Genomic DNA, 14,350 nt, shown 5'->3' on the forward strand with positions numbered 1-14,350 from the left:
GAGCAGAAGGGAGCCAACGTCAGTGGAAGAACTTATGGCTGTTAAAGTGGCTTTAGCCACTAGTCAAACTAGCTGGTCCGGAGAATCCCAAGCTCCGTCGAGCTCCAACTAGCAGGGAACCGAAGATATAATGGCGCTAAACAAACAAAGGGATGAGGTTGCTGGAGAAAAGTTGAAAGGGCCAAGCCTAATGTCGAGGGTGGAATATGAGGGAAACCCTTACAAGATGGTCGAAAATACCTCTTAGATTGCCGATCCAAGGCTGAAGAAATAAAGAAAAGGTTCAGATATTATTCTGCCGAGAGCAAAGAGAAAACTAAAACAAAAAATGGGACGACAACAAGCATATCAAATCAACCATTTGATGACGGAAGAATCCAAAACGGACCTCATCAGATTAATGGGCTGAGGGAATGTCTCACTCATAAAGAGCAACTAGTCAAATAATATGTGGAGCTTACTTGGACACTCTTATTTTCATATCTAAGCCACTTCATAACTTAACTATCAACTCTTCACTATTTTATCAAGTCATATTTTATCTGTCCTTTTATAATTCCACCATTATCTGTTTTAAAAGGAAACGTATTTAAACGGATCCACATCATGTACCAGAGTGGATCTAAGGGCTGGCGGGATAATAAAATGGTCTCCCCTAAAATGAATTTTAAATTATTTATATTCTTTATAATTTATAGAATCTTAAACTAATAGTAGTGAAGTTGTATTTGAGTACTTCAAAAATTAGAGGTGCTCATGGGCCGGGCGGCCCGGCCCGATGGCCCGTCCGAAATATGGGAGGGTTTGGGTAAAAATATAGGCCCGAAATATGGGCTTGGGCAAAAAAATGAGGCCCGTTTAGAAAACGGGCCGGGCCTTGGGCACTACTTTTTTGGCCCGGCCCGGCCCAATATAATAAATATATTTATTTTTAAATTTTAAAATATTTTTTACATACTTTTTTAATTTTTTTTATTTTAAAATAATTTTAAAATACTTTTTTTAATTTTTTTAATTTTAAAATATTTTTAAAATATTTTTTAAAATTTTTAAAATAAAAATGGGCCGGGCCGGTCCCGGGCTTATGATTTTTTTCCCGGATCGGGCCTGGGCAAAATCTTAGGCCCATATTTTGGGCCGGGCCGAAATTTTTTATGGGCCTGGCCCGGCCCATGAACACCTCTATAAAAAATGATGAAAATTTAATTTAATATTTTAAAAATTATAAAAATATAAATTATTAAAATAATAAAATTATATTTTATTATCATAAAAATATACCATTTAATTTTGTACTTCAAAAAAAATTCCTTACTTCATCTGTTACATAAGCTTTGTTTTCTACCTAAAAGACTCCACAAAGAAAAACAAACTCACTCTGCTTGCCAAGCTCGACCTTCAATTCATCTCCGAACTCGTCAAAACCACTTTAGATCTCCAACCCTGATTCTTGTGTATCAGTGGTGTGTATATGTATATGTATGTTAAGGCTAGTTTTGATTCAATTTATTCAGAATATTTTAAACTTTACATGATAATTGATTCAATTTTATTTTTTTATAAGTTTTTTATTTTATTATTTTTACACTTTCTTTGATAAGGTTTTAATATTTTTTATAGAACTTTTTTTTTTCATTAATAAAACTCTTTAAAAGAGGAAAGCACATCAGTGCCCCACACAGACTAAAAGAAAAAGAGGCACGAAGGTATGAATACTAAAATGCAAAGTTTTTAAAATTAGAGGTTAAGTCGCTGATTTATCAGTGTAACAAGTTTAGATGGCTTAGTTCAATATATTCATTAAAATATATAATTAATTTTTTAGCTCGATTAGATCAATTCACACCTATTCCTGTTTCAACTAATCCAAAACTTTTCTCTGAATCGATACCTAACTAATTTTCAGTTTACCCAGTCCAACCAACCGATTCGATTAAGATAATATCGCTAAAACGAGTTTACCCACACCCAATACACAATATTTTTTTTGAAAAATAATTTTTAAATTATTTTTACTAATTAATATACATTTCTAATTTTTATGTTATATATTAATAAAAATAAATTCAATTAAGTTATGAAAAAAAATCCAAAAACCATCAACTCGAATCAATTTTCAATTTCTAAGTTTTGTTTGCTCAACTTTAATATTATTATATTATGTATTGAAAATCAAATAGCCATGTTACTTGACTAAACTTTATTGGAATGCCAGCAATTAGCCTTTTCTGATTAGAAAAATAAAATAAATAAATACATAAAATATAGTAATATTATTTTTCAGCGTTAGCATCATGCGTTATTTTTAAAATTAAAAGATTCTTAATCATCTGTTCTTATTTTCCCCATTCGATGAGTTAGAAACCAAAATAAAATAAATAAAGTTAAAGGCTTTTTACCGACCAAAAGATTAAATAAATTAAAGATGTTTACGAATTCCACTACTGTATTCAAGTAATAATAATATTTGTCATTATTAATAAATTAAAATAAATAAAGAAAAAAAAAAAGAGGTGTGGATGTTAATGTTCATCGAGCTCATCAATAATATTTAAAACAAAAGTTTTGAAAATGAATAAAATAGTAGGACTTGGTTTGTTCTTATCTTAAATTAATTATTTAATACCACTATTTTCTTAACTTACCTTTTAAATTTTGTTATAATATTTATAATCTGAAAATTAATTGCATTTCTAATGGGTCAGTCTTGTGGTCCATCCATGATTATAATATAAAATTATTTATTTCTATTAAATCAGAATTACTTCCTTTTCAATAAACAAATAATAATAATTTTATTTTATTTTCCTCTCGTTTTCTTCCTAAGAAAAGTATGAAATAATTTATTTTAAATTGTTTAATCGATGGCTTGACGAATTTTCATTTTAGAAATTATAATTGCAATTATTTATTATTGATTAAATTGAGATAATCGATCTAACTAAAGCTTCTAAGTTGAATCAATACTCCAAGTTTAATTGATTTGTTTAAGTTATAGAATCTTAAAATCGAATATTTAGAGTTCTTTATTTTATTTTATTTTATTGACAGTGGTTTTGTTAATAAGTTAAATTTTTGTTACATATTTTATGTTTTAATAGTCATTTTTCAAAAATATATTTGGCCTAGCCGTTACACCTCACCAATTTGATGACCATAACGTGTTAACGATTCTTTTATTCAGGATAAAAGTGAGCAACGTATTTTATATATTTATTTTTATTAAAATAAGTTTAATCTTTATCTCTTGGTTTTTAATCATAAATTATTTTTTTATTTCGAAACTAATTTAATGGAGAAATAATTAAAATCCACGAAAATAAAGATTATTAATAAGAAAATGTTCTTTTTCTTTTTTCTTTTTTAAAAAATCGAAAAAGAATTACATCAAGATAAATTGAACAAAAGCATCATTATTCTTATCATGTCGAATGAGCTCTAAAACTTCATTCGGGACACAATAATAAACTTGAAGATTTGAACTCTCCTTTAGACTCAGTTTCGACAAACAATCAACTTTATTAAGGTTTCTAAGGACATATCTGATGCACCATTGCCCTTCGGCTCTCATAATTCTTCGAACTATTCTAGAATGTTTTGATCGCTTCTACTTAATCATTTCATTAAAGCCTTATTTAATTTTTAATATAAAATATACAAATCTATTTTTTACATAAGTTTTGTTTCACCATCGTGGGTGTATCATAATTTAGTAATATATATAATCTTCTGATTGAGTTGGTATCACGAGTCAATCAGACACCAACTCAATTATAAAATGACTAAAATACATTTCTATATACAAATTAAATTATATTGTTAGGGTGTTTTTTATTTATATTTTTATTAAATTAATAAAATACACACGTGTATTTTGAGCATTTACAAAATTTTGTTTGATAACATAGATGTCACACACATATATACGTAAATTAAAAGTGATTTAATATGGTTAAGGTTTGTTGAGCTTCAATTATTAAATAAAGTATGAGCTAAATATGTATACATGTAACTAATTTTTAATTGATAATACACTAATTAGTAATTAAAATTAACGTGTAAAAGTTATATATTAATTAGAGTTGTGATTCTTAAATTACATATACGTAACTTTTTGGTATCCAATCTTTAGAAAAAAGTTGCTTCCTCTAATATACTTGTATTTTAATTTGGAAAATCAAAACCACAAAATTTAAATATTACAAAATATTGATGGATTCAAATATACTTCATTTTGACTTTTATATAATTTTTTTATATTTTTACATATACCTATCTACTAATATAAAATTTTGTCACACTCACAATCTGAGTTAAAAATAATTTTTTAAGTTGATGAGTTGTTTTAGAGCAAAGTAATTACAATAATTTTTAGCTGAGGTGGTTTTTTAAAAGTGAATTTTAAAGGTATGATACTTATTTGGAGTATAAAAACATTTTAATCTTCTATTTAATTTTTCAGTATCTTTTAATTCCTAATATTGTGTTATTTGTCAAATAATTCAAAATAAATAGAAAAATTAATATTTATTAATTTTATTATGTAATAATTAATTATGTTTTAAATATAAAAATTTAAAAGTCATTAAAATTTTTAAAATATATATTTTAAAATTTTAATTATTAAAAAATTAATTAAGTACAAACTAATTTTTTTCTAAATAATTTCTTCAAAAACTTAGCAACTTGAAATTACTTGTCATTCACGACAAAAAAAACTACGTTTTCAATATATTTATATAATAATATATACCCACTTTTCATTCTATAAAAAATATAAAATTAAAAAGAAAAGAGAAAAAAATCTACCCACTTTCATATTTTTAAATATTTTATTTTACTAGATTCCAATCAAAGATAAAAAATCAATATATTAATGTAATAAAATAATTAATATTTTATTAAAACACAATATTTAATAAATTCCTTTTCATTATTTTAATAATATTAAATTCAAACAGTTTTAAAAGAAAGTTAGGAAGCTAAATTATCAAAAGCTGAACAACAAAAACAAAACCTCTCTTTTATTAAAATCTCTATCATTTTTCCTTCAGCTTAATTTTCTTTTTCAATTTTCCTTCTCAAATCTAATTTTCTCCTTCAAAATAATTTTAATTTAAAAAATTAAAACCCTCCATAATCCCTGTTTCATTTAAACTGATTTTTTTCTTTTTAGCTTCGAAAATCTTAAATTAGTATAAAAATTTAATGTTTTCTGGTTTTGAACTTTGAAAGCTGTTTTGTTTTTAATTTTTTTTCTTGAATTTTTTTTAACGAAACAAGCTGTTTGAGCTTAAAATCCAAATGAATTATTGATAGAAATCTAAAGGAAAAAAAAACACTAATTTTTTTCAAAAATTAAAGTTTAACAATGGAGTCAAAAGAATTTGTAACTACTACTACTGCTACTGCTGGAGTTACAGTGGTAGGATCCGATTCTCCATCGGACTACCACATAGCTCCAAGGTCCGAAAACTCAACCCAAAACCCGAACCCGACTCCCGGATCCGCTCCACCGCCGCAGCCCCATGCGACGCAACCGGGACCTCCGCCGCCGGTTTCAGTGTCGGGGATGCCAGAGAAGAAGAAGAGGGGAAGGCCTAGAAAATATGGACCGGACGGTTCAGTCACTAAAGCGCTCTCTCCGAAACCGATATCAACATCTGCGCCAGCGCCACCTTCGGTTATCGACTTCTCTGCCGTGAAGAGAGGGAAAGTGAAATCTCCGATATCGTTTTCAAAGGCCAAGAACGAGCCGGAGAATTTAGGTGAGAAAAACCATAACCCATTTCAAGTGATTTTGGTGGATTGTTTTCATCTTAAAAGTTGGGTTTTCTTTGTTTGTTTATGTTGATGGGTCTTTTAAGTGGGACCTTAGAACTGGGGCTCCATGCCTCTCTATAAGTCATAATCGAGAGATCTCTTTGAGAAGCGTGTGTATGCGGTAGATTTTTTTGAATGATAGTGAGCGCATTTTTATGGGTTATTATTGAGTTTCCTTACGGAATCTTATCGTTATTGAGTGTGCTTTGCCACTTGGCATATTATATGCGGTGAAAAAATTGTGGAAGGTACCTGCTTTGAATCTCCTGTTCAAATCTATCAGAATCTGAACTGACTTTGATATGAAATCTGTTCAGACTATTGGAAAATCATATATGACATATAGTACGAGAATATGACTCTATAAATACATAGAAAAAGAATCGAACTCATACTCGACTTGAAATAACATAGGTTGCTTTTATAAGCTCTTGTAACTATGAATATATGGGGCTTCTGTTTTGGTTACTCTGTATTTAGTTTCTTTTGAGTGTTTGAACTTGAAGTGAAGGATATAAATCATATGTATCATAGTTTTAATCTTTACTAGTAAGGTGGATAGATTGAGTGTCATGCCATTTATTAGCGAACAAAGCAACTTCTTGGTGTAATACACTGTTTTTCGGTGTATCAAAATACAACCGGGTGATTTTCATGAATGTCCCCGGGGTGATCTTTGTTCTTTGGCTGGATTTGTGCTACGCAATGAACGTTTAGTTGGTTTTCCGTTTTGGTTATAATTTGGGGATAAGCGGATCATGATAGTTTCTTGGAAATCTCATATTTATGCATTTGTGTTCTGCGGTGTTTGGTTTTTTATTACATCATTCTCTTTTCTCTTTTTTGTTTAATCCGATTTTGTTTTCACAATTCTGTGTGTGGTGATGGAAGATCTCTTATGCCGAGATAACTCCTATGTGCTGTTGCTGATTCTTATGACTTTCTCAATGTAGGTGAATGGGTTCCATGTTCTGTCGGAGCTAATTTTACGCCGCATATCATCACTGTTAATGCTGGTGAGGTATGTTGTATAGATAACATTGAGCTTGCGTGATGTTTATGTTCGGTTATGAATGTGAAAGATCTGAATTTTCTTGCTGAGGAATATGGTTCAAGAATACTGCGAGTTTCATTCTGATGTTTAGCCAAGAATAAAACTCGTTAATTCATTACGTCAGGGGATTTAATTTTTGTTCTTTTAGGATGTCACAATGAAGATTATATCATTTTCCCAACAAGGGCCTCGAGCTATATGTATTCTCTCTGCAAATGGGATCATCTCAAGTGTCACTCTTCGGCAACCAGATTCTTCCGGGGGTACATTGACATACGAGGTAAATGCTCTGTTTCTCTTTAATTCTACATCAGTTGTGAGACATCCTTTGAATTATATCATCAAAAGTTGTGAGCTATTGCATGAACATCTTACAGATGTACATGTGACGTGCATGCCCTTGTGCATAAGCATATATTCGAAGTATAGGAGTAAAATTTCCAGAAAAACCGACATCGCTTTGATTGATTTTACTCTTCTAAGTTGCAATATGGCCTCCTCTTCATAATAATTCTGCATTTCTTGACTTCGATGTTGATTAATCCTAGGGTGAAGTAGTTCTACTTTGTTATTTCATCCTTCATCGGCAAACGTATGATCTCTTCTCAAATTTCCTGCAGGGTCGTTTTGAGATACTGTCCTTGTCCGGTTCTTTCATGCCCAATGAAAGTGGAGGAACAAGAAGCAGATCTGGCGGGATGAGTGTTTCATTAGCAAGTCCAGATGGACGTGTAGTAGGTGGTGGAGTCGCTGGACTCCTAGTAGCTGCTGGTCCCGTGCAGGTTTGGCTTCGGTTTTGCCACTCTTTTCTCTCTGTTATTTCCAGTCTTCATATTTTCACAACTTCGTTTAACCAAATGATTACCGCAACCCTAGTTACGACATAGCTTCTAACTTCTTACTTTCTGTTGTTGCAAACCAGGTTGTAGTAGGCAGTTTTCTGGCCGGGAACCAGCACGAACAGAATCTGAAGAAACAGAAGCACGACTCTGTAACAATATCAGCTGCCACACCAATGGCTGTTATTCCCATTTCTAGTGCCGATCCCAAATTAAACATCTCCTCATCTTTCCGTGGCGATACTTGGTCGCCGACTGATTCAAGAAATAAGCCCACTGACATTAATGCATCTCTGCCTGGAGGCTAATATAAAACATTACAATGTTTGATATCAAAAGCGTCAATGAATTTCATTCTCACCGTAGTTGTCATTATTGTTGTTGTTGTTGTTGTTGTTGCTGTTGTTGTTGTTTTATGTGTAAGTTTATCGACTTCTCACAAGTACCGACATGTTCATGTCCGGCTCGGGTTTGGTTTACCCAATTTATTTTTCTCTAGTAGCTAGTCTTTTCAGTGTAGAATATTGAGTGTACTGTTTTAGTGAGAGAGAGCATTAGCCTTTCTTCCAAGTTATGGATTTGTGATTGAGAAAAAACCAATGTATTTTGAACATCTCAAATTCATTGCTAATGGATAATTTATGTAGCTTCAGATTATTATTGGTTCAGTCAGCTGGTTGAATCAGTTAAAAAGAGCTAAAATCTCAAATTGAAGAGGAAAAAAAAGGTTAAATTCTGTTATTAGTCCTTGTACTTCACAAATTAATTTTTTATATCATATTGCAAGGTGTAATTACAAATTTACATAATTTATATTTTAAAATATATTAATTATTATAGAAAAATTATTAGGACGATAAAAAATCTAAACAAGTAAAAGAAAATTAAAATCAAATCATAATATGTATGATGTTAGTCCAAAAAAGTAGTTGATAATATTATTACCAATAAAATAAATATCATATGTAATTTTATCTAATTGTTTTAGTGTTCCATATTTGTTGGATTATTCCTCTTTGATATTTAATATAAACTCATTTTCATCAAATGTTGGTCCTTGATCGAGTTCATCATCTTGAGAATATGAATTTATATCATTAAAATTATCAAGATCTCTTTCATCCATGTACTCTTCAACGTATGAATCATCTTAAATCGACCTATAAATGAAACTATGAAATATGCAACATGCTAGTACGATCTAACATTATTTCTTTTATGCTATACTAAGGTGATGCTGTTAAAAAAGAAATGTTTCTTTAAAACAACAAATGTTCTCTCAACCACATTTTAAAACCTCGAATGTCTCAAATTAAAGAGTTCATGAACCATCTCTAGTGCTTGTGTTTAGCTTCATTCCCTCAAGTGATATCATACTCCATGACATAATGCAAGAAAATTTTTTATATTTGCATAAGTAACATCTAACATATAATATTAGGGTTCACGATGCAAATAGCATGTAGTATTAATCATAAAAACTCATATAAACTTAAGCTAGAAAAATAATTGTGCTAGGTTATAACATTTTTATAATATATTAATTAAGACAAAAATATATAAAATCTATAATATATAATTTTTATAGTCTAATAATTTTCATAACATTTTTATAAAAAATATAATTTTTGTCATAATTTTAAAAAGTTATTTTCTTTTACAAATAAGTTATAATAAAAACTATAACACTTTTTTTTTACCAATAAGCATATTATTTTTATAATATATAGTGCAGACACATAATTAAGTTATGTCGATATTTCTTAGCCATAAGTTTTATAAATATATTACACTTTTATAACATGTAGTTATTTTTATAATAAACTTTTTATCATAACTTTAAAAATAGGATTTAAATAATATAAATTTTGTTATAATCGTATAAAGTACACAAAATTATTTTTTATAATATGATTTTTAAGATTTATAATATAATAAATCTTAAGTCATAATTATCCTAAACACTCATTCATACTTATAATATAAAAATTATAACTTAGTATAAAAATAATATTTTTTAAAACTGAATTTGGGTGTAATCAAGCACATAATTACTATAATTCTCACCCTTAAAATTAGAAAGTGTAATTGGGATGCTCCAATTACATCTAATTCAATGGTATCTATAAATTATAATGGTTATCCAAACATACCACCATCTGTAATTACAAGTAATTATACCCAAATCTAATTATTAAGTGGCTTTCTAAACACTACCTAATGTAAAAAAAACGGTATGACACATCCAACAAATGAAAATGTATCACATGGCATTCATTTTGATATGAAATTGATGGTGTGGAATTCATTAAGAAAACATTCAAAATATATTTTTATAATATTTAAAAATATATAAAATAGAAAAAAATTAAATTTAAGAATAATTTTATAATAAACAAATTATATAAAAAATATAAAATGATAAATAAGTTTAAATTGAAAACATTCAATTCTTTATAATATCAATTATATAAAATTTTAAAAATTATATAAGCTATAAATAATTAAAAATTCTAAAAATTTAAATATATATTAAATAGTCAATGATCAATTCGCGTTTCAATAGTTATATTATCGATCAATAGCCATGAAAGACAAAGAAAATGATGAACACGTGCCACGTTTTCATTGGTTAAATATGCCATCAATTTCTTTAACATGGTTAATATTAATATAATTATTTTTATTTAATTTTTAATACATTTAATTATTAATAATTTTAATTCATATTTAATATTTTTAAAATATTTTGGAGTAATTATTAAGAATATCAAAAGAAAGACCAAATTGATTATTAGCCCATTAAACTAACGTTCCACGTCATTATTTTTAATGGAAGAAAATGGATGAGTAACACAAATGTAACAATTCAATAACATTAATAGTTATTACATAAATTTTAAAAGTTGAGTGGTCGAAATATAGATTGAGTTGGTATAATTTGTCCCTTTATACTAAAAACTAAAATGAAAAGATAATTAAGTTTCAAACTTGGGCTTTGTACGTGCGAATATAGGCCTTAAGTACCACGGAGAACTCCCACACGAAGTAGAATCATCCTTTTCAATACCATTATCGCAACTTAGGCGGTTTATGATCCCATATAAATAGAAACCTGAAATACCCCCTAACTTATATTTTGATCAAAATCAGAGCATCTAGGGTTTCAATCGTCCCAAATTTGACTTGATTTCCTCTTTCCATCGCAGGTATTCTCGTTTTTCTCCCTTTTTAGGCTTCAATTTTCATTGAAATTTAGCATATATGCTACGATGACCACTTCCTATTGAATCACCGATTGGTTCTTAATTTCGCGATTGTTTGTTACTAAATTAGTACTTTTTTTAAACATTGATTATATTTTGTTGTTTTTAAGTGAAATGTTCCTTCAATCTTTTGGTTTTAGGGTTTAGATTGATTTTCGCTTCTGAAATTTGATACGGTCGCTGTTTTTTTTTCCTATGTTCCATTTAGACATATTTAGAAGTTCAATAAATTGGATTCGATTGCTTGTGTTGCTCTATTTGTTGAGTTGTTGACAAAATATTTACCTTTAGAATGATGTATGTGGCGTTATCTAAGTAATTACAAAGATTGGTTCCTTCTTTCTTTTTCTTTTCTCGAAATTCATATTTAACTTTTTTCTTCTTCTTCAGAGTTTAGAGGGATTCAGAAAATGCAGGGAGGCAGAGGTGGAAGAGATCCTTTCTTCAATTTTGGTGGTGACCCCTTCGGTGGTGACCTCTTCGGTGGTGACCCCTTCGGTGGTTCTGGGGGCTTTGGAGGATTTGGTGGTCCTAGAAATTTATTCTCCAACTTCTTTGGAGGAAGGAACCCATTTGATGACCCTTTTTTCACACGCCCTTTTGGAAGCATGTTTGATTCGAGCTTCTTTGGCCCCGGTCAAAGTCCTTTTATGGATATGCATCCGACTGGGTTTATTGAGCGTCAGGCTCCAGAGCCAAAGAGACCAAGGGGTCCGATTATTGAAGAACTAAATTCTGATGATGAGAAGGAAGAAGCAGATACCGGGATGAAAGGGAATCCTAGGAAGCATGGTAGGTCTAATGCCGAACCTTATGTTGAGGTTCCAGATGATGAAGCTGGACAATCTGAGAGAAGGAACAGGCATTTGCAGTATATGAATGGTTACAATGGTTTGTATCAAAATCAGCAGCAGCAACAGCCTCAAACTAGTAGTTTTGTGTTTCAGAGCTCCACTGTCACTTATGGTGGCGCTGATGGAGCTTACCATACTTCATCAAAAACAAGGAGGACTGGAAGTGATGGAGTAAGTTCTTCTGACGCTTAAAGAATGTTCATTGATAATCCTTTTTTTATTGTCTTACATTTCTCTGTTGTGGAATAGATTACTTTTGAAGAAAACAAAGAAGCGGACACAACTACAGGCCAAGCAAGCCACCGGGTTTCTAGGGGACTTCACAACAAGGTGGCTTGCAAATCTTGTTTTTCTCAGTCAATCTAAATTCCGAGTCTTTGACATTGGATTATGACTAGTATTTTTGCTGTAGGGTCATTCAGTTATGAGAAAGCTGAACTCAGATGGTAGGGTGGATACGATGCAGACCTTACATAATTTGAATGAAGGTATGCACATGTTATATACAACAGAGTGCCATGGTGTATTTGTTGATAGAGTTAGATTACCTGGTCCAATGGCAGTTAAAGTAAATGTTTTAAATTGAACTTTCCAGATGAACTTCCTGGTTTTGAAGAATCTTGGAAAGGAAAAGCCCAAAAGCGTCTGCCTGGCTGGTCCGGGAGTTTTATTGGCCATGATAACATAGGTAAGTTATGTCTTAGGACAATGCCTTCTTTGTTCATTCGTTTTTTTTATTCGGTTACACTACATATTAAACACTAGATTTTCAATTATTTTTTGCGTAATACCAGTTCATCTTTTCCCGGATATATTGTGGGTGTGACGATAGGAATAACACTAGGCAATGCTTTTTTTACACCTTATAACATCAAATCATATTTGTTGCTGCAATTTTTGTCTCAGGGACTGGCAGCAGTGGACAGAACGGGCAGGCAGGTCGGGGAGGATGGGCACTTCCCTCTACTGAGTCTTCTCAACCAAAAGGGAGGATGATGGTAGATGCAAGAGACAGGTCAGTGCCTCTGCGTAGCCAACACACTAGGATGAAAGGATCAGCAGATTTTAAAGATAAGAGTTCTCACTCTCAAGGGAAACGTAGGGACTAAGTTGGAGTGAGTTAACACGGAGATGATCTTGTGGTGCAGAAGGCATTGCCTTTCCTCTTATATATATACGTATGTAGTATTGTATGCTTGGCTGTTGCCATGTTTTCCTAGTTTAGAGCTTTTATGATTCATGCGTCTGTTGTGGCAGTCCTTTTACCAAGGGGGGTTGCTAATGCAGAGAGAGCTTTAGACAATTACTGCAAATACGTAGTGATTATATAATATCTACTTTCTAGTATATTAACATTGCAATCTGAAATAATCAAATGCTTTGCTTCACTTTTTATGAGGAATTTTAATGATGTGCTAATGTTTGCACTCGAGTCTGTGTTTGATGTTTAGGCTTTGTGTTGAGTAAGCAAAGTTTGGTTCACTGAAATAGAACTGTAATTAGTAATTTAATTGTTTGATTGAATGGAATGGATTAGAATTTTAATAGTATTCTTGTGTTTGGTCGAATGAAATAGATGTTCTAATAGCACAAGGAAAATACTGAAATCATCAGAGTATCTTTAGTGGAAATTTTTGTAAGTAGATTATTGTTATTGTTATTAAATTGTAATAGGGTTATATATAATGTTCTTAATATAATTATTATTAAAATATGAATTACTAAAATATATAATATACAATATTAGAAAAATATATATAATTTATTTTATTATTTTTATTTGTAATACATATTTAATGTGTTAGAATATTATTTGAAATAAATAATTTAATGTTTATACGAGAGGACTATATTTAATATATCTGGAGGATTATATTTTACATCTAAATATAATATATATATATTAGCAAAAGGTTACATGATGTCATTAGTTTATTCATAATCTATATGTTAAAATTGATAATATCAAAAGTTGCAATAATTTGTGCCATTTTATGATGTCATTATACAATTTAAATATTACATATATAAAAGTTATCAAAATATCATTAATAAAATCATGATTTTTAATTATTCAGTTTTTGTGTAAAATAAATTAATTATAATAAGGAAAATTGTGATGTCTGAATTGGCTGACTTTTTATGGTTATAAAAAGAATGAATTCACATTAGATATAAATTTAATAAAATAAGATAATAAAGACGAGAAATAATTTTTACACCTATATATAAGTTTCGTACAATATTGGCATTTTTCTTTTGAAGAGGGCATTCCTCTAGCCACCAAAGTAAAACATTGAACTTTATTTTTTTTTTGAATACAACCCAGGTGGAAGGCAAACAAGGTCTTCATAGATTACAACTCCCGAAAGAGCTCTATCTCATAAGTACTTCTTTGAGCCCAAATTAAGACACAGTAACAAACTTTATTTTTTTTTTGAATACAACCCAGGTGGAAGGCAAACAAGGTCTTCATAGATTACAACTCCGAAAGAGCTCTATCTCATAAGTACT

At 30.1% G+C, this 14,350-nt stretch overlaps 2 protein-coding genes across 2 annotated transcripts; both read left to right on the forward strand.

Annotated features, from left to right (window-relative positions):
• The first annotated feature begins 5,173 nt into the window (after positions 1-5,173).
• On the forward strand, positions 5,174-8,373 carry LOC105801898 (AT-hook motif nuclear-localized protein 1). Its single transcript, XM_012633247.2, has 5 exons — positions 5,174-5,768; positions 6,777-6,844; positions 7,026-7,157; positions 7,498-7,659; positions 7,800-8,373. The coding sequence occupies exons 1-5, from the start codon at positions 5,372-5,374 to the stop codon at positions 8,022-8,024; spliced, it is 984 nt and encodes a 327-aa protein (XP_012488701.1). The 5' UTR covers positions 5,174-5,371; the 3' UTR covers positions 8,025-8,373.
• A 2,397-nt stretch (positions 8,374-10,770) lies between these two features.
• Positions 10,771-13,238, forward strand: LOC105801896 (uncharacterized). The gene is made up of 6 exons (XM_012633242.2): positions 10,771-10,925; positions 11,373-12,007; positions 12,086-12,166; positions 12,249-12,324; positions 12,432-12,524; positions 12,743-13,238. Exons 2-6 carry the CDS (start codon positions 11,393-11,395, stop codon positions 12,943-12,945), a joined length of 1,068 nt encoding a protein of 355 aa, XP_012488696.1. The 5' UTR covers positions 10,771-10,925; positions 11,373-11,392; the 3' UTR covers positions 12,946-13,238.
• The last annotated feature ends 1,112 nt before the right edge of the window (positions 13,239-14,350 follow it).

This window comes from Gossypium raimondii, chromosome 11 (genome assembly GCF_025698545.1).
Source record: "Gossypium raimondii isolate GPD5lz chromosome 11, ASM2569854v1, whole genome shotgun sequence".
Classification (NCBI taxonomy): Eukaryota; Viridiplantae; Streptophyta; class Magnoliopsida; order Malvales; family Malvaceae; genus Gossypium; species Gossypium raimondii.

Excerpts from the sequence above, each read along its gene's own strand:
- LOC105801898 (XM_012633247.2), top strand. The coding sequence starts at position 5,372 with ATGGAGTCAAAAGAATTTGTAACTACTACTACTGCTACTGCTGGAGTT. Across the intron at positions 7,158-7,497 it reads GGGGTACATTGACATACGAG|GGTCGTTTTGAGATACTGTC; the intron begins GTAAATGCTCTG and ends AATTTCCTGCAG. Across the intron at positions 7,660-7,799 it reads TAGCTGCTGGTCCCGTGCAG|GTTGTAGTAGGCAGTTTTCT; the intron begins GTTTGGCTTCGG and ends GTTGCAAACCAG.
- LOC105801896 (XM_012633242.2), top strand. The coding sequence starts at position 11,393 with ATGCAGGGAGGCAGAGGTGGAAGAGATCCTTTCTTCAATTTTGGTGGT. Across the intron at positions 12,167-12,248 it reads CTAGGGGACTTCACAACAAG|GGTCATTCAGTTATGAGAAA; the intron begins GTGGCTTGCAAA and ends TTTTTGCTGTAG. Across the intron at positions 12,525-12,742 it reads TATTGGCCATGATAACATAG|GGACTGGCAGCAGTGGACAG; the intron begins GTAAGTTATGTC and ends TTTTTGTCTCAG.